The following is an 18,892-nucleotide window of genomic DNA, read 5'->3' as shown; positions in this document are numbered from 1 at the left end:
ACGATTGAATATTATATTCAATGTCAATTGTAGCAAACGTTCCACCGTCCTTGACATGATCTGGGCGCCTTTATATATGTAGATGGCACCATGTTTGTCCTTGCTGTCTTTTCTCTGCTGTTTGCGTATCTGTCATGGTCGCTCATTCACTTTGCCAATAACTACATCGAAGCCAAAAAGATAGGACTGCCTATTCTGATATGTCCAGTGAACCCGGCCAATCCGCTATGGATGTTTTCCAAAGATGTGCTCGGCCCGATCCTCCTTCGCTTACCGTTTGGACTCGGCGAGTGGGCAGGTAGGGCCGAAGTCGGCTGGACTTTCAAGGAGAGGTTCACCGTCCACGCAAAATATGGCGAGGCCTTCATCATTGTCTCGCCGGGCGAAAACGAAGTCATTCTTGCCAACCCGGCTGCCGCGGACGACGTGACGCGCCGTCGCAATGATTTCATCAAGAATCCGGCCATGTATGGGATGTTGGACATTTATGGACCGAACCTGGACACTGTTAATGGCAAAGTCTGGGATCGTCACCGCAAAATCACGGTTCCGCCTTTCAACGAACAGAACAGCGCTTTGGTTTGGCGCGAGGCTGGCGAGCAAGCCGATCAGATGTTGGCTATTTGGAGAAGCAAAGCTGAAGTCACATCTACTCAGTCTGATGTCCATGCCGTTGCTCTGAACGTGCTTTGCGGTGCCGGATTTGGAGTACACAGCAGTTTTGTCGACACCAGACTCCCGCCTGACCACAGCCTCTCGGCCGAGGAGTACCTGGGCTATCGGGAAAGCTTGCGGGTGTTGCTGGCCAACATCGTCCCCCTTGTCGTTTTGGGTTTGCTCAAGAAAGTTGGGGTGCCCAATTGGATTTGGTTCGGGAACATGCGCAAGGTCGCCGTTGCTTACGACGAGTTCAAGGGCTATATGTCCGAGCTGATTACGCGGGAGAGGACGGCGATTGAGCAGGGCGATTTCTCACGCCATAACCTCATGAGCGAGTTGGTCAGAGCGCAAGAACAGTCCAAACAGGCGGCTGGAGGAGACAAGGAGACTGCCACGACTGTGGGACTCTCGGAGGACGAAGTCTACGGCAATCTTTTCATCTACAATCTTGCAGGGCATGATACCACGGCAGGCGCACTGCATTTCGCCATCACACTGTTGGCGGTGTATCCGGAATGGCAGACGTGGATTGCCGAGGAGATCGATCAAGTTCGGAAGGCGGAGTCGAGTGGACTCTATTACTACGAGCATACTTTCCCTCAACTGCAGAGGTGTCTGGCGCTTATGGTGAGTAGGGTAAGAATCAAGGTTGTATCTGCTGACTCTGAACCAGTATGAAACCCTTCGACTTTATGGACCGGTGGTCATGATGCCCAGATACACTGGCGATGCCGCACAAACGCTGCGTATCGGCGAACAACAACATGTTATTCCGCCCAAGACGACCATCATGATCAATTTCGCTGCGTTACACACTCATCCCTCCTATTGGGGTCCCGATCCTCTTGCTTTTCGCCCAGACCGATGGTTCGTGCTGACTGGCAAGGACGGAGAAACCAGTACCATGTTGCAACCAGTCCCGGGAGTTTTTGTGCCTTGGAATCTTGGCCCGCGAGTATGCCCTGGCAAGAAGTTTTCACAAGTCGAGTTCACCCGGGTCATTTTTGGGTTGTTTGCCGATGGCACCAGAGTCGAAGTGGTCAAACATGAGGGCGAGACGGATGAGGATGCCAGAATAAGGGTGCTTGATGTGGTGAAAAATGCAAAGATTGAGGTTACCTTGAAAATGACGGACGCGGAGAGAATATCTTTGAAATGGATTAAACGGTAATAAGAGAATTCTCGAGTTGTTTACGAATGATATGAGACTGGTTTTAATCTCATATGGCAAGATCAAGCCTGTTCACGATGCCGTCCTGGCCATTGATAGTCCTGATCCACCGGTATGTTCTTCCTCAAATGGTTCTTGTAGGTCGGAGGAATTCTGCCTAGACGGGCACTGCGAGAAGAGACCGGAGTGGATTGCTGTTCGTTGTGCGCCTTCAACAAATCCTCAATTGCACTCGCCCACTTTACCAGCTTGTCCTCCTGCCACGCCGTATGCTGCAGTGTCAGAGGTAATGGCATGCCATCTGGGTCCAAACCGATAGGCATGGTCATGACGGGATATCCAGCCTGAGCAGCAATTTGTATGCCTCCAGCTTTGACGTCGCAAAACAGCAAGGCATCAAGAGGTTGGCCATCTTCTGTTCCGTCACTGGATGGCCCGCGCAAGGCAGCGTCAATGCCGTTCTCTCGACATTGTGATTGGATGTGCTTCAAAGCGGCGAAGTATGTCTCATCTTTGATGCCTTTGGTTTCGACACATTTGCGGAATAGTCGTTGTCCGTCGGGGAACGCTGGGAGATCGCCAGCATGGCCACCTTCAGATCCTCTGTTGTCGTCGTTGAATTGCACAACATCCTCAAGAGTTCGGATCGGGGTGTTCTTCAATTTGGCCAGGTACTCGTTCATGAGGTAGTATGTTTGCACTTTGCTCACTGTTATTTCTGAGATCTCTGGATGGTCGTCTCCGTAACGTTCCCTGCAGCATGTCAGAAGAGTTCCAACGCGGCGACAGGTGTACTCACCAATCCCAAACTCCGTCTTTGTCCAATCTCTCTTCCGCACACGGCATGTCCACAGGAATTATGTCGGCTCCCGCCTCCTTGATCAACTGCAGGACTTTCTCCGCAACAGCGCGTTGTGGGTATGGAGCAACTTCCCAAAAGCGCTTGATCGGCAGTCCAAATCTTGCCCCTTTCAGAGCGTGTCGGTCGGTGAGAAAGTCGCAGTAGCTCTTGGGTTGTCGACGGTCGGGTTGTGTGGAGTACTTGTCATCAGAATCTGGCCCAGCAATGGCATCCAAAGCCACGGCCGCATCCGCCACACATCGTCCGTACGAACCGATGGAATCTTGAGTCTCGGAAATTGGAATGATGCCTCCACGTGAAGTAAGGCCGACCGTTGGTTTGATTGCGACGACGCCGTTTACCATACCCGGGCTGATGACGCTGCAATCTGTTTCGGTTCCAAATGCGAGTGGAACTATGTTTGCTGAAACTGCAACCGCGCTGCCAGAACTGCTACCGTCTGCTGTTGTTAACGGGAACATCATCATGACAAGGAGTACACTCACTTGCAGAACGATTCAACAAGTATGGATTGCGGCACTGCCCGCCTCGGGCTGAGTATCCCAGAGAGTAATATGTACCTCTCATTCCGGCCCATTCATCCAGGTTCGTCTTGCCTAGGATGACTGCTCCGGCCTTGCGGAGTAGACTGACGATATGTGCGTCTTTCGGCACGATACACCCAAGCAATGCCCATGATCCAGCAGTTGTCTGCATTCTGTCCGCCGTGGCCATGTTCTTGTAGTATGATCATCAGTTTGTTGTTGACGTTTTTTTGGCGCAGGACGTACATCCTTGACGAACACTGGAATTCCATGCAGCGGCCCCCTAATTTTTCCGTCTTTCCTCTCTCCATCCAGCGTCCTTGCATGTTTGAGAGCTTCTGGATTGGTCTCGATCACGCATTCAAGATAAGGATTGGTCTGCTTGATGGTTCAGTTCGACGAACGATGGCACCACGGACCGGTTCACCTTTTGGACGTGATCCAGGCAGAATTGGACATAATCCTCCGAGGTTAGAGCACCGGAAGTGAACAAATGTTGTAATTCGTCGACCGAGACTTCGTAAAGGTCTTGACCGTTGCACAATGGCAACCGGAAGACCTCCGGAAGGTCGTCCTGCATTGAGTTTGGAGGCTGCGGCACGAGAACATAGGCTGCATCGGACTGGCCCATATCTGAAGGCTGCGCCATTTGCGGTTGATGAAGCTCAAGATGGTACAGAACAAGAAGGATCGCTCAAAACAATGAAAAGGGAACAGTAGGGAAACGGAGGTGCTTCACGCGCATAAGCGAGATGTCGGTGTGATATCGACGACTTAGTTGCATTGATGATATGCGATGTTTGTCCTGTACCTACGAACTCGACCGCGTCTTGCATCATACCATAGACCACCGGATTTGCAACACTTATGATAGTGTATGAACACGCGAGTGTTGTTTCTGTTCACCAAGACTGGTATCCCAAAGGACTGCGTTTCGATGGGAGAAATGCACAGTAACTCGGACTTGGAGCCAATGATCCTCCGCGCAGTTTGAAATGCTCCAACCACTTGACTTCTGCTCTCGACTTCAAGGGATACTTTGCTCAACGCTGGCACTTGAGGCTCTCCCTGTCACTGCCATGGTTCAGATGAGATAGCTGGCATGGCTTTTCTCGGCTTCCGACTTGTCCACCTCGCCCTCCCACTCAAGGCGAGGGATCTTCCGCGAAGATGAAGCTCTTCCCCGGCCCCACGATAGACCAACCATCTTTGCCGAGGGCACTATCGCCCTCGACCTACGCCTCCGGCAATCTACGCTCTCGTCGCGTCCTCGTCGCTTGCGTTTCGAGACCCTCAGGTCAACTGCCGAAAGAATGAAGTCGGAATGGTGCGGTTGCAATGAGGACAACATGCCACACACATATCAAAAAGTTGAGACGTGGGGTGAACGCGTTGGTACATCCAAGACTGTCCCTGCAGGGCTATAGCTCGAGCAGATGGAGATGCTACGGACTACACGCTCTATGGGCTTCAGGGACAGATTGCAGTTGAGTCCTTGCGCATGTTGACGCATTGAACGCCGAGTCCGCGGGTCTACGGGTCAATGGCAGGTCATGTCTCGCCCTACAAATTGCAACAACCTTGCATGAAGCATGAGGATGCTTGTCTTGCGGTAGGTTTTGGACGTGGTCGATGTGAAGGCTGGCTGTTGTCGAGGATGCTACTCCTGCTCGAGCGTCGAATCTGGAGACCTGTCCACCGTGCTCGCTCAGTCCGCGGTCAATGCTCGTTCAGGATTGAGATCCGGAAGGCTCGCCGCTGGGGTTGATGAACTCTTGTCGGCAAACTATTGAGGTCACCCTTGTAGCGGCACACTAACAGATTGATCAAGGCCAGCCGTCCTGCCTTCGACCACTGACAGACAAGTCTTTGCCATTTCGATCTTCAATCCCCACAAACCAACCCCAACTCCCCGCATTTCGGATGTATCCATCTGTATACGAAGAATGGGGACCAGAGATAAGGACGGTTCCATATGTGGCACGATGGGCTGCTGACGATCACGGCAGTTGTCACAGGAGAACTTGCCGTGTCTGTTATGCCCCTTTGGTCAGCCAGTTCACTCCTCAGCAGTCTTGGCTCCGGCATAAAAGAACAGTGCTTCTCGTGAAGTACGTCGACAGTGGACAGTCACAAATCTTCAAAGATGGCCGTGGAAATCATCGATCCGAAACTCGACCCCGAAAAGCAAGCCCAGGGAACCGTTGTGCATCTTGAGAATGCCTTGGCATCTCTCAACATCGATCCCCAGGATGCAGACGAGGCATTTGAATTTCTCAAAGGACATCCTGATGCCGACGCTGTTACACAGGAAGCCATCGATATTCTGGCCGACGACAAGAAGCGCAAACAGTTGCTTCGAAAGATCGACTGGGCTATTTTACCATGTATGATAGTGACATACTTTCTTCAGTTTTTGGACAAGACCACCATTGGGTATACTGCCGTTATGGGTTTGCGCGAGGATACCCATTTGAAAGGTCAAGAATATTCCAATGTTGCAATGATTTTCTACATCGGTTATCTGGCCGCGGAGTTTCCAACGCAGTATCTATCCCAGCACATCTCACGACTCGGCAAGTATCTTGGTGCCAACATCATGCTCTGGGGCGCGGTTCTTGCTGCTCATGCTGCCTGTCGAAATTACACTGGCTTGATGATTTGTCGGGGTATCCTTGGAGTGTTCGAGAGTTGTGTCACGCCCACTTTGGTCCTGGTCGTCGCAATGTGGTACAAGAAGTCGGAACAAGGCCGGAGGATCTCTTACGTCTACGTTTGTAACAGGTATGTTGTCACCGGTTTTATCTTGGCTATACTGACCAGCGGAGTCTCACCTCCATCTTTGCCGGTCTCGTATCCTATGGTATCTCATTTTCGAAAAACTCCAATTTTGCCAGCTGGCGCATCTTTTTACTGACCATCGGTCTGGTCACCGTCGTTGCTGGCTTTTTTGTTTTTCTTTATCTTCCCGATTCTCCCGTCAAGGCTCGAAAATTTACGGATGCCGAGAAAGTGGCAACTCTACTCCGGGTCAAGGACAATCAATCAGGGACCCAAAACGCCAAAATCAAAACGGATCACCTTCGATTGGTCTTCAAGGACCCTGGCGTGTGGCTTGTGGCCGTTAGTGTCGTAATGCTGAGCGTTGGAACCGCCATTCCAAACTTTGCTAGTATTTTGTTGACCACATTTGGTTATACTCCGCAACAAGCTGTGAGTTGTTCGCAATCTGTTATGAATCTGCTAACCATTCACAGCTGATCCTCAACATCCCCGGCGGAGTTGTCGGCGCTGTTTCAATTATTATCACAGGATATCTCAGTGACCGATGGAATGATCGAAGCTTGGTCATGATCATCAGTATTCTTCCGACAATCGTCGCTTTCGCCATGATGATTGGACTTGATCCCGGTGGTGTTCCCAAGAGCAAAGGAGCTCTGTTGTTTGCATTATACATGTCAAACTCATTTACCGCGGTAAGATTGTTTTCCCTGCTACTTTCGTCTCTGACATGGTGCAGGCTTTCATGCTTCTTCTGGTTTGGAACGCTAGCAATCTCGGCGGTCATACCAAGAAGGTCACGGTCAACGCATTGACTCTAATGCTCTACTGCGCCGGAAACATTGCCGGAACTGAAAGCTTTCGATCCGCAGAGGCTCCGGGTTATATCAGCGGAAAAGCAGCCATCATGTCTACTTTATCTGCTCAAGTTTTTGTCTGTCTGGCTCTGAGATGGCGAAATGATCGTCTCAACAAAAAGAACCGCGAGAAACTTGCGGCCATGACGGAAGATGAGAAGGAGGTTTTGCGACAACAATTGGCTTATGCCGACAAGACCGACCGGGAGAATCCGTTCTTCGTCTACACTCACTAGTGTCTGAGAATCTATTATCGATGGGGCGGTTTGTCCCCGCATCAGGTAGATCTGCAACATCATTCATGTTACATTGAATCGGCCCGAATACTGATTACCTTATTTAGTCGCTTGATTCCTCCTGCTTGTAGTGTCTATCAATCAACATGATGTTCGCTTTGTTGCTGCTGGCCCTTACTGGGTCTTCCAGTCAGATGCTGACTTCGGATACGATCCAGTCCATGGCCAACAATAGTCTGTTTGAGCGATGGCGCCCTTACTCTCACTTTTCGGCTCCTGCTGGATGGATGAATGTGCGTCTGTCGCCGCTGATTGATGTGAGGCTTACTGTGGACTAGGATCCATGTGGACCGTTGTACGATCCTGTCGGCAATCTTTATCATATGCATTATCAGTGGCATCCCAACCATGTACAATGGGGAAATATCTCCTGGGGACACGCCACTTCTGAAGACATGATCACCTGGACCGATGTCGCTCATTCTGGACCCGGTCGAACACTGGCATGGCTGGAGTCTCAAGCTCAATCAATCGGCACGTCAAATTTGACCAGCACCAAACATGATCCTCACATGTACAATTTTTTGGGTATCTTCTCGGGTACCGCTCAACCAGTGAATTTCAGTGGCGAAGTTGATGGTACCCTCCTGGCGTTTTATACTTCGGTATCCCGCGGTCCTCTCAGTTGGGATCAACCGTATCCGGAAGGTGCCGAAAGTCAAAGTTTGGCTTACTCGACCGATGGTGGTATGACTTGGGCTGAATACGCTGGGAATCCGGTCATTAACGGTCCACCGGCTGGCTGGAACATCACCGGATTTCGAGATCCATTCTTCCACGCCTCGCCGGAGCTTGACTCGTTGTTGGACCATTCCGAACCGCACTATTATGTCGTGTTTGGTTCTGGAATTGGCGACGTCGGACCCCGAATCCCTCTTTACTCTGCACCCGCTTCGAATTTGACCATTTGGACTTATCTCGGAGCTCTTTGGGAACCTCGAGGGAACACGTCGTTGGGGTCCACGTATGAAACAGGAACTTGGGCGTGGAATTTTGAAGTGCCGAATTTCTTCCAACTTGACGGATACTGGTTTTTTAGTTCGGCAGCCCAAGGTGGAAGTACCAGCTACCATCCACAGAATTGGGTGGTTTGGAATGAAGGTAATGTGTCTGCACGAGACAATGGAAGCGTCGCTTTTGAACCGATCTCCATGGGTGTCGTGGATTGGGGATTGCTTTATGCCGTGAGTAAAAGTATGAGTGGGTATGATTTTCGCTGACTTGTGCAGATTACCTCGTTCAATGATACCAAGAACAATCGTCGCATTCAGATCGGGTGGGCGCAAGAAGATATGAACAACTTTGGCATTGTTCAACAGGGTTATCAAGGAGCGTTGTCAATACCTCGAGAGCTGTTTGTTTTGCAGACGTCCGATGTGACTCCTGTAAAGCGGAATTCGAGCTCGGTTTACACGCGGCAAGCAAACGGTACCTATAATGCGCGGACACTCGGCGCTCGACCTGCTCCGGATGTGATTCGAGGATTGCGAAACGGATCGCATGCGGTCAACTTTTCTGTGGATGGCCTTGAAGGAAAAGGCGGCGGATCTGGATCCAATATTCTCGTGAAAGCAATGAGCAGAGCCTATGAGGTGTCTGTGACCATCGCTTCCACCACTGGTCGGACAGGTCTTATTATTGGTGTATCACCCGACTTTGAAGAATTCACTTCCATCTACTATGACCCTGCCACATCGACCATTGCTTGCAACCGGACTTATTCTTCCACAATCAAAGAGTTTGCCAACACCACCCATCTCGGCTTCTTTGAACCGTACAACGTGTCTGGTCGTCTGGAGAGTGTGCGATTCAATGTGTTTGTTGACGGATCGTTGGTGGAGATTTTTGTCAATGATCGGTTCGCTCTGACAAGCAGGATTTATCCCAGTCGGCTCGACAGTTCTGGGTTTGGTCTGTACGCAGAGACAGGTGTTAATGTGACTTATTCGGGACCAGTTGAGGTGTGGAGTGGACTGCGCAATGTCTGGCCTGATCGACCCAGCAATTCGAGCAGTTTGCTGGTTTATGATACGGATGCAGAGACGAACAATCGGACTTGGTGGACTGGATTGTAATTGATCTTGGATTGATACCCGTCAGCCGCTATTTGAGACTGACAAACTACTTGACTCGGTCTCAACTGGAACAGTCCCACGATGTTCAGGCTCCTGCTTTTCCTCGTCGCTAGGACTTGGCGTCGGTGCGAATTTGCTTCTCTTTCGAATGCCTTCACCGTACTTGTAGAAGACGAACGGGATCGGAACCAGCAGCACTGCAACTCCTCCAACTAGCGAGCCTCCTCCACCAACACCCAACGCGTTGAACATGTACTGTGTGAACAATGGCGCGGCTGCCCCGCAGGCCGATCGAACAATGGTATTTGCCGCCATGGCGCTCGCAGTCATCATCAGATACGTGTCGGTGAGGTAGTTGAGGAAGCCGACAAAGATCAAAAGGATCGAAGTGGCCAGAAAAGTGCCCGCAAGGGTTGGCACAAACCAGTGAATGCTGTCGTACTCTGCAGTCCATGCGAACCAGAACATGGTGACGGCGAAAAGAACACCTCCCAGCATGGTCACAGGCAACCGATCCTCCGGTCGACGAGGCTCGCCGGCCAGGATTTTCTTTTTGTCGCGTGAAGAAACATAGAATATGATGCCGCCGCCGATGCATGCGCCGATTGCCGTCCCGATCAACGGCAGTTCGCCAACCCCGGAATTCCATCCTCGTTTCTGCTGGAACACAATGGGATAAATGGTGAAGAGCATGTAGAGCAAAAGGTAAACGATCGAGACGTAGATGGCCACCAACAGCGAAATCGGATCGAACAAGATCTGCCAAGGTCGGACCAAGGCCACTTTGAACAGGTCCTGCAGGTTGCGTCCCTGCGCTTCGGCTGGAGACATCAGGTTCTGACAGCCAGGGGCTCCAGTCGCCCGTAGTCGTCGTGCTTTGTTGGTTAGAACTGCGTGTGGAAATGTCTCCGGGATGGTCAACATCAAGACTTCCGTGGCGCCCCCCAACCACAACAGAACGTAGAATGTCCATCTCCAGTCCTTTGTCAACTCCAGAAATCCAGAAACCACCGGACCCAGTGCCGGACCCACGAAGGTCATCATGCTGAAGACCGCCATGGCATTTCCTCTTTCCACTGGTCCCCAAAGGTCGGCCAACACTCCAGGAGCGTTAGTCAGAGGAGCGCTGGCAAAAGTGCCCGTCAGAAGGCGACCGATGAGCAACGAGGCAAAGTTGGGCGCAAACGCGCAGAGGAAATTGAACGCTACGTAGGCAGTGAATGTGGTGTAAAACACCCATCGTCGGCCGTAGAATTCAGACAACGGTGCAAAGATCAGAGGTCCCGCACAGTAACCCAACAGGAACAAGGTAATGACCAACCCGGCGGCCTCTTCGGAGACGTCGAAATGTCTGGCGATGCCTACCAGCGCTCCCGAAGGACTGGAAGATGCAAACGTCGCGTTGACCACCAGCAGAACTGCAATCACCGTACAATATCCTCGCCGCACCGTCGACCATTCCTTGGGGTTTTCCAGATCCCCCGGGAAGAAGTCGACATGGCCATTTTCATTCAGGTATGGCTCGACCGTCGGATCGAGCTTTTTGGACCGGTACGGTTTGGCCACGGGTCGAGACAATATCCGTTCTATCGTGTCCATGATCGAGTGGCATTGATCCGCAGAGGCGAGGAGGAGAGTCAACAAGAATATTTTTCATACGCGTCGTCTTTGACCGGTGTGGACCCTGTCGGCTGAACGGCATCGCGTCGTCAATGGCGTCTTCAAGCCACGTCGAGACTCGAAGCATAATATTATGAATCATCGTGGATGTTGGTTCGTACCTGTTCAAGTTGTTCCTTCGTACATCCGTTCGGGCTTCGCGCTTCATTTTGTCCGTTTCGCTTAGTCACCACGGAACGATTTATGTTTAGCAAAATTTTAGGTACGGATGTGGTGAAATTGGATTGTTTACGATTCAGCCATTCAGTGTAGCGAGTACTGCCCGCCATTCCCTCTTGATCGCTGCATGGCGTGCAGCTTGGAGGAGTCCTCCTTGACTTCAATTTGTTCCTTGGAATGAAGCATGCAATGCAAGATAAAACTCTGTCCCCATAAGCGCGGACTGCGGTTACTAAATCCACCTGCGCAGATTGAAGAAGTTTCCACAGGATGTAATCAAATGCGCAGGTCGTAGTACGGAGCCACTTAGTACGAGTAATGGAACATGAGGCGACTGGTAAGCAATAGTAATAGGATTTTTAGAACTGAAATACCATTGAATCTCTAACACTACCGAATTGAAACGAAACCTTCTTGGCCTGCGCGGGTGCAGTTGATAGCTTGCACCACGGAGAGGTAAGGTTTCAACGTTAACCGGGCCCGAGAGATGGGAACGTTGTGTTTGCCTCCGAGTCTCGGGTGGGCATGGACCGGTGGCGACCTCGCCGTTGTCCAATCCACTCAACAACAATGGAAATGTTTAGGTAAGCATCATGCCCTCCGGAGGCGCGTATGCCATGTCCTTAACATAGCAGCAGTTATATGCTCCTTCGCGTCCTCGGCAGGAGATTCAGTCTCATCCATGTCGGGAGACAGGGACAGCTGTTGGTACTATTGGGTCCACCTGCGTGGAGGTCACTGCAGCCTCAAGATCCATGCGGGACTGATGCTTGTCCAGCTCCTGCTGATCGGGAAAGGGTTCGCGGGCCCTGTCTTTATGGATGCTCAGGGCGTCCAGTAAACTTTCATGGACAGGTTCCCACAATTTTGTCCATCTATCCTGTTCTCTCTGGTACAAGGCATACGAGGCCAAGTATTTGGATTTCAAGAATTTTACATGTCTCATCAGCTGTTCGGGAAGGGCTGTATCCAAGATCGCGACAGATAGCGCCTTCAGATGGCAGGCTGATTCTTGAAACTCCTGATCAGTCAGCGGAGTAGACTTGTCTGCAACCGCTAGCCCACTGACGCGTCGAATTATCGGTCCTGGACATGCTGCGAAGATGGCAGTAACCGTCTTTTCGAGACCGTTGATCCATTCTGGAATGCTGAGTGCTCGTCGAGCTTCAGGTCTACCCAAACCTGACGCCTCGATCAACACTTTATCACCAACAGCACGCTCCGCTCGGCCACGAAGGCCACCCAACGAATTCTTGGAATCTGTATTGAGCTTACCGAGCCTCAAGTGGCAATCCTTGGCCACATCGTCAGCCGAAGGAAGTGTTGCCGTGGTCTGCCATATGGCAATGCAACCTCCGGAAGCCCGCTCCATGACATCTGTGCAACTCTGCATCAGGGGTAAGAGCCGTCGAAGGAACGCCAGATTTTCTGTGCGCAAAGTGTGTCCAACCGACCGATGAAGGTCCTTGGTTTGCGTCACCAAGTTGTCAAGGGTGGCCCATGTCTCATTTTCGAGCCCGCGGAGAGACCTGGATAGGTGTAGAAATGCCGTAACTTCGGCGAGATTTGGGACATTGCCAGAGTGGAGCTGGCCGATCTCATGGGAAAGCCGCTGGGTCACATGTAGAATCATTGAAAGTTCCAGCGACTTCAGGTGTTGTACAGAGTATGGCAGACTTGCCAACCTGAGATTCTGCTGCAACAGGGCGCTTCCTGCTGTGAGTGGAGAAGGACGGATGATCTCGGGCTGTTCTTGTTCTACCAGTGCCTGAGCGGTTGTGCCCTCTGTGGCCGATTGGGAGGAACCGGCACCAGACGTGGTGCCAGGTGCGTTTGATGGAACGCCTGCTGGCATGTCCCAGAGATATGAATCGTCATGTGAAGAGGTGTTGGCGCTGGGAGCCTGGTCCTCTTTCATTTGTCTCGCTCTCTTTTGCTCTCGGAGCTCAAGTTTGCGAAGAAGTGACCCCCACGGGTTGGCATGCTCGGGGAGTGGCGGTGTTGGCATTGCCGTCATGGCCGCTGTGGCAGCATCGGTGGCAGCCTTTCTTTCTTGGAACATTCGGACTGGGTCCATGGTTGTGACACTGGCATTGACGGCTTCCTCGAGACTCGAGTTGCGTCGCATTTGGGCAGCCGGTGACCGATTCGAGACGTCGTCTCGGTCATTTCGGCGGGATCGACCGTCACCACGGTGTCCTCTATGGTTGCCTCTGCCGCCACCTCTGTGAGTGTTGGTGTGGCTGCCTCGGTTTCCGGTTCCTCGGCCGCCTCTGTAGGGTTTGTGAACTCTGTAATCATCGCCTCGATGACTGCCTCGGTAGTCGTTACCTGCCATTCTGCCGGTATGGTGCGGTCGAAATGGGGTTGAATTCAAGGTAAAGATCGGGAAAGTGAAAATGAATTCAGTTTTCACTACTAGTAGTACTGCAGACTGCAGGCAGTAACTTGCCTGCGCCAGGCCTTGTGACGTCTGTATCGACTGCGCTAAATTGTCGCTGCTCGTATTCACAACCATACATCCTCACAGCTTAGGCACATAAGTAGGTACCTACCTGCGGCTCAATGGTTTCCAAGCCGTTCATCTACTCATAGCATCCCCTATGCCGAATCCTGCTTACCTGGAATTCAATTTTGTCGACATTTTGACCATTTAGACAGCTACCGCGAACTTCCAACTCCGTAGTGACCATAGCTAGGTGAAGATTGGGTTTGAATGGAAGGTTGGGTGAGCTTGTTATATACCCTCAAGTGAACAAATCAGTACTAATGAACTCATTTGATGGAGCTATACTACAATTGTACAACTACAGTATAGTTGTGGCTTTCGGATATACGCCACTTACGTAAGTGGCGCCCTGCCTTTGCTCCCACCAAACTCCTGACACAACCGACAAGGCTGCCTGCGTCAGGGGTGAGCTAGTGGAGCAATATAGTCCATACCGGACTTCCAGGATCCAGATCAGTAAGACCATGGCCAACAGGACTTTGGACGAGACTCAGAACAGGATGCCCACGGCTGGCAGGAGAGACAACGCTATGGCCTCACGGTTTTCTGGACTTCGCCAACACAAGGCAAGACACGGTTGCAACGTGTAACATGTTCCCAGTTGTGTCCAGCTCTTGGGTTTTACCTCTTCCTCCTCTTGAATCGGGTCGAAAATGGTATCTTCAAACAAATGATATGCTTTGTATGGGATGCCATTCGGAAAATCAGGAGTTCGGTTACCGGGTTGTGGGCTCGGCTAGGCGACTTCCTATGTGAATTGCAAGTCCGAGGTGGTAGAAGGTCATCCTATATGGATGTGGGTACCGTGCGGGCTGGTATGTCTGTCAGACTTGCCGTCTTCTCAGAGGAGATTGCCTGATTAGGCTTTGATTGTGCAAGGGACAAAGCTACCAAGTGGATGGTCAATAAACGGAATCTAAGGGTGGGAAAGGAGGAGGCGGGCGGTTCAGGGTAAGGTTGGCGGATAGAGAATATTAGAAAGGATTTGTCGTATAATAAGCCGTCGAGGCTGTTGTGTTGTCCTGTGTCGAAGTCGCGCCGTGGAGCCCGCGGGCGCAGTCAAATTGTCGTCAAGGCGATCTATACAACATCCACTTCTTCCTCCTTCTCCCAGGTTCACAACCACCACCACCACCACCAGAACCATCGATTGGCCAACCACGATGGCTCATCTAGTTCACGGAAAAGGATGTGAATGTCCTTCCTGCCGCCGAGATGCCGACAGACACGCACCAGGCTGCATATGTACAGTATGTGTCCGCAGAATACAGCAGCACGAAAACAGTAGTTGGGAGTCTCAGCTTCCATCATACAGTTTACCACATCGGGAGATGCAGCGAGATACAGAGTTTTACAGTTCTTCAGATAGTGTCCTTCAGGCACCATCTGTGTACCAAAGTCTTGCGACAGAAACCCCATCGGCGAACGCGCCGATGGAATCGCGCAGGGGATCCCATACCTCTATTCCGAGTGCTTCACAAGGAGCAAAAGACGACCGGCTCGAAGCCCCTCGGAAGGCTGAGGACACGCCCCAGCAAACTTCTTTTGCTCCGGCTCCCGCATTATTCACAGGGCCCATTGTCTACAGTCCCAACCCTTCGAACGTTGAGCTTCGGGAATGGGCCCTGACCAGCCCCGTCCGACCTGCTCCTGTTATCCATCCTATCGGTGTTCTTCGGACTGTTGAGCAAACCGTTCCTCCTTCGACAGGATTTTCAATTTTTCCAAAAGATGAAACTGTCACAGCGGCAAAACCGCAGGAATCTGCTCGATTGCAGAAAGACGTTCCAGAACCATCTGAGAAGCCGGCTTCTCTCACACAAGACTTTCCAACGCTTCCGCAAGGCAAAGCGGTCGAAATGACAAGACCGCAGACGTTTGCCGCTGCGGTCAAGGCCACTCCTCAACTGCCCCGACAAGACGCTTCCTGTCATACCCACAGTTAAATGTTCACGGGCGACCTTGCGCCGCGAGGCCGAACCGAAATCGTTCACTCCACTTCTCTCTCACGGCTGAAGACAACCGCTCAAAGACAAGTTCAAGAGAAGGTTTCACATTTTACTCTGGTCGGAGAGCAGGAGGATCGCATTCGTGCTACATTTGGGCCTCAGCTGGGGAGTCCAAGTCAAATTCCCACCCTACGTCACGCGTGGAACAGGATCCCACTATTAGCGTGAACTGCTGCTCAAAGGCGTAGGAGGCTGGGAGATGCCGGAGCTGCGCATGGTGCATGGAGCTGCGCATGGTGCATGGTATGGTCGGCTGTTACACTGAAAAGAATGGTTCATATGCTCAGAGAGTGCTAGACCGGTGTTTTTATGTATATGGTAGGAAACAACAGTGTTAATTGATCAGTTCACCCTACGTACACACAAATGACTTGAATTGAATAGCTGCAAACGTTGGGCCAATGCAAGATGGAACTGTACATTCTATGCCACGATGATGCACCGCAAAAACAGTGGATTTGAAAGGTTACACTATAAGAGATTACAGGAATACTAACTAGTCCTATGATGTAGGTTTCCCAAAATCTGGTGCGGCTTCAATGACTTTTGTCCACGACATTGTCGACCGCAAGCTCAAACTTGTCAGTAGCACGGCCGTTCTACTGTTCCTGTTCAAGTTCTTTTAGCAGACGGGCAAGCTCGATGTCTCGCTCAGCCTGGAGGGCCTCTTCCTCTGCCTCGCGCGCCTCTCGCTCCAACTTGCGGGCTTCCTCTGCCTCGAGGACTCGCTCGAGCGTGAGGTTTTGATCGACCGCAGCTAGCCACTTGGCCTCGGTCTCGACCTCTTCTATCAACTCTGAAAGCTCCTCGTTTTCAGCTTCGACCTCCTTCAGGGTCTGTCGGTTCTGAATCGTCAGACCAAGTGTGCGACGGGCTCTGTGAATACGATCACATGAATCCTGGATGTTGGCAGCTTGGTACCCCGTATCCCGGATGTAGTCCCGGTTTTTCTTCAGTCCTTCGAGGTAATTGGCGTCGTCCAAACTGGATCTGTTCCCAGTGCTGCCGCCCGGCCATGTAAAGTTCAATCCGCCATCCCGAGCATTGGCGGATGTGAGGATGCATGTCAACATCTCATCCAGACCAATGTCCTCAACTTGGACGGTCCTGAAGACTTGATAAGTAGAATCCTTGATGTCAAAGTCCTTCCCGAACAGGTGCTGACATACAGCCAACAGTAACCCAAGCAATGGACTTCCACTGTCGCCGGGATTCCAATGTTTGGGTACACGTCCCAACACGTTTTTCGAGAGACCCGTATACGTCAGGCATCTTCGGAGAGGCTGATCAAGACGTTGATCCATGCCTTTCTCCTTCAACTGGTCAAGGTGGTACAGATAGTTGGAGCGGAAGTTCTCGGTCCACAAACGGTGGCCTTCGAAGTTGTCCTTGTTGTTCCCAGCTCCAAACTTCCGTTGTGCTGTGTAATCAAGGGAATCAATCAAGTCTGCGCCATGCGAATCGATGGCGAGCGCCAAGGCCTCGGAGCCATCACTTCCCACATTGATGTACTTGGTTACAGTGTCAACTACTTCCTTCATCTGACGTAAGCTCAAGCCCCAGCCTGTGAGCATTGAATCGGATGTGGACTCTGACGAGCAAGGAGCGACATTGCCGTCTTGTGGGCCATGAGTTGGCGCCGGCTTGAGAGCTCGGGCGATGTAGACATTGTGCGTGCCGGGAGTGTTCTGGATTTCCACCTGTTTGGAGTACTTGTGTTTGAATTGACGCTCTTGCATCTTACTTGGGAGATCCTCCCGTATGAGAGCGGTGATGACTTCGGCAGGCAACGAGGATATGTAGAATAGGGCTCTTGAATGTTCTCTCTTGTCACAATCTTGGACGAGTTTGCGCCAAGAAGAGTGATCATCCGGGTCGTCGTAGTCATTGTCAACGGAGCTGTTATGCTCCGGCGTGGAAGTACGCTTCCGTTTCAAGCCTTTGGCGTTGACGCCTGTCTGGTCCTCGGCGTGAGCTTCCTCGACAGCGATCTGACGGATGCAGTATGTCAGCCCGATGACCCCGAACATGTCCCAATACCAGAAAAGCTCCTTCTGGCGGGTGGTGATCAAGGCACCGTCCTGCAGGGTAGCGATGGCAGGATCTGCATCTGAAAGTGAAACAGGGACGGACGGAAGTGCAGCCCGGTTCTGTTGAAGAGTGTCTCGTGCCTCCGCGGCGAGTGCAATTGTTCTTTGTGCAAACCACTGCAAGTCCTCTGGCATGGTACCCATGGTTGCTCAATGATAATCGTGCCACAAGAGAAACAGAGACGAGCTCTGAAGAGACAGAGGAGTTGAGCTTATCATTGCAAGCTGAGGCCTGCAGTGTGGCCTGCAGGGCATTCGACAAGGCAGTTACCAAGGTAAGGGGAAGGAACGAGGGCGGTAGGGGCACCACCACCCAGGCCGCGGGAAGCCGAACTTGAATGGAAGAAATTCCGTACTCAGCCAGTAGGTATTCTATGGCACAGAAGGTTTTATTGTCTGGACAATACCGTAAACAGCTGTTTTCCACACTCTGATGGCTCATAACGAATGCCTTTAAAACTGCTTCTCACTTCGATGTCCCTTGTGGAACACTTCCCCAACAACTGCCCTTGTCCGATAGCCACTCGTCGGTCCGCAATGCAACGACCTTATCAAAGTCATGATTGCTCCTGTGCTGGTTTTCGTCGGCTTAGATGACTATCACTACGATTGCTGAGATTAACAGCCTGTTGCCTCCGCATTGCTCCGGACAGGCCCTCCCCCAGAACATGATGGCCCCTGTGATTGTTCTAAGAAGGTTGCCGGGTGAACTTACCATAGATGGTATAGAAATTTGAAATGGCAGTTTGAGGTGCTTCAGTATAGCACGGCCACGATGAAGGATTGCTTGCTCGGAGGACGGCGAGGGTTACTTTGTAAGAGAGTATCTTGACTAGGAGATGGAGGCCAAAAAGTTTCATCCACCGGCATCATCGATGATTTCAGTATTGGGCGCCTTCTTGCATTGGTAAAATGTTCGATATTACGCCCCATCTCTTGCATACCGTATGTATGATGTTCCACCTCTTGCATGTGTATACTGTCCTATCCTGAGAAGTCCCATGTCTTATGCTCATGCCATATTGCTTCCGCTGTCCTTGTATAAGCACATGTACACTCCCATCTGCTTACGACGTTTCCTGTTCTTCTTGTATCCATATGTTTACTTCTCTTACCGTTGCGTAGACAACCCGCATTTTCTGATTGCAGGAGGACAGGAGGACAGGAGGACAGGAGGACAGGAGGACAGGAGGACAGGAGGACAGGAGGACAGGAGGAC

General features: G+C 51.5%; 8 protein-coding genes across 8 annotated transcripts; 4 read left to right on the top strand and 4 right to left on the bottom strand.

Annotated features, from left to right (window-relative positions):
- Window positions 1-31: 31 nt before the first annotated feature.
- Window positions 32-2,843, top strand: HMPREF1120_01530 (cytochrome P450, family 5, subfamily A (thromboxane-A synthase)). Its single transcript, XM_009155549.1, has 2 exons — window positions 32-1,287; window positions 1,334-2,843. The coding sequence occupies exons 1-2, from the start codon at window positions 91-93 to the stop codon at window positions 1,829-1,831; spliced, it is 1,695 nt and encodes a 564-aa protein (XP_009153797.1). The 5' UTR covers window positions 32-90; the 3' UTR covers window positions 1,832-2,843.
- On the bottom strand, window positions 1,894-3,848 carry HMPREF1120_01529 (amidase; the record flags this gene model as incomplete). The annotated part of the gene is made up of 5 exons (XM_009155548.1): window positions 1,894-2,584; window positions 2,631-3,132; window positions 3,179-3,410; window positions 3,464-3,598; window positions 3,645-3,848. The coding sequence occupies 5 exons, from the start codon at window positions 3,846-3,848 to the stop codon at window positions 1,894-1,896; spliced, it is 1,764 nt and encodes a 587-aa protein (XP_009153796.1).
- Window positions 3,849-5,363: 1,515 nt separating this feature from the next.
- On the top strand, window positions 5,364-7,091 carry HMPREF1120_01528 (MFS transporter, ACS family, allantoate permease; the record flags this gene model as incomplete). The annotated part of the gene is made up of 4 exons (XM_009155547.1): window positions 5,364-6,001; window positions 6,046-6,430; window positions 6,475-6,693; window positions 6,738-7,091. The coding sequence occupies 4 exons, from the start codon at window positions 5,364-5,366 to the stop codon at window positions 7,089-7,091; spliced, it is 1,596 nt and encodes a 531-aa protein (XP_009153795.1).
- Window positions 7,092-7,237: 146 nt separating this feature from the next.
- On the top strand, window positions 7,238-9,226 carry HMPREF1120_01527 (beta-fructofuranosidase; the record flags this gene model as incomplete). The annotated part of the gene is made up of 3 exons (XM_009155546.1): window positions 7,238-7,384; window positions 7,430-8,335; window positions 8,381-9,226. 3 exons carry the CDS (start codon window positions 7,238-7,240, stop codon window positions 9,224-9,226), a joined length of 1,899 nt encoding a protein of 632 aa, XP_009153794.1.
- Window positions 9,227-9,247: 21 nt separating this feature from the next.
- HMPREF1120_01526 (MFS transporter, DHA1 family, multidrug resistance protein) lies at window positions 9,248-10,825 on the bottom strand (the record flags this gene model as incomplete). The annotated part of the gene is made up of 1 exon (XM_009155545.1): window positions 9,248-10,825. One exon carries the CDS (start codon window positions 10,823-10,825, stop codon window positions 9,248-9,250), a length of 1,578 nt encoding a protein of 525 aa, XP_009153793.1.
- A 916-nt stretch (window positions 10,826-11,741) lies between these two features.
- On the bottom strand, window positions 11,742-13,403 carry HMPREF1120_01525 (uncharacterized protein; the record flags this gene model as incomplete). Its single annotated transcript, XM_009155544.1, has 1 exon — window positions 11,742-13,403. The coding sequence occupies one exon, from the start codon at window positions 13,401-13,403 to the stop codon at window positions 11,742-11,744; it is 1,662 nt and encodes a 553-aa protein (XP_009153792.1).
- Window positions 13,404-13,852: 449 nt separating this feature from the next.
- On the top strand, window positions 13,853-16,003 carry HMPREF1120_01524 (uncharacterized protein). Its single transcript, XM_009155543.1, has 2 exons — window positions 13,853-13,911; window positions 13,964-16,003. Exon 2 carries the CDS (start codon window positions 14,738-14,740, stop codon window positions 15,518-15,520), a length of 783 nt encoding a protein of 260 aa, XP_009153791.1. The 5' UTR covers window positions 13,853-13,911; window positions 13,964-14,737; the 3' UTR covers window positions 15,521-16,003.
- Window positions 16,004-16,182: 179 nt separating this feature from the next.
- On the bottom strand, window positions 16,183-17,817 carry HMPREF1120_01523 (uncharacterized protein; the record flags this gene model as incomplete). The annotated part of the gene is made up of 1 exon (XM_009155542.1): window positions 16,183-17,817. The coding sequence occupies one exon, from the start codon at window positions 17,815-17,817 to the stop codon at window positions 16,183-16,185; it is 1,635 nt and encodes a 544-aa protein (XP_009153790.1).
- Window positions 17,818-18,892: the final 1,075 nt, after the last annotated feature.

Source organism: Exophiala dermatitidis (assembly GCF_000230625.1).
Source record: "Exophiala dermatitidis NIH/UT8656 unplaced genomic scaffold supercont1.2, whole genome shotgun sequence".
Lineage (NCBI taxonomy): Eukaryota > Fungi > Ascomycota > Eurotiomycetes > Chaetothyriales > Herpotrichiellaceae > Exophiala > Exophiala dermatitidis.
The sequence above is the reverse complement of the archived record's forward strand: the minus strand, read 5'-3'. Positions and strand labels throughout refer to the sequence as shown.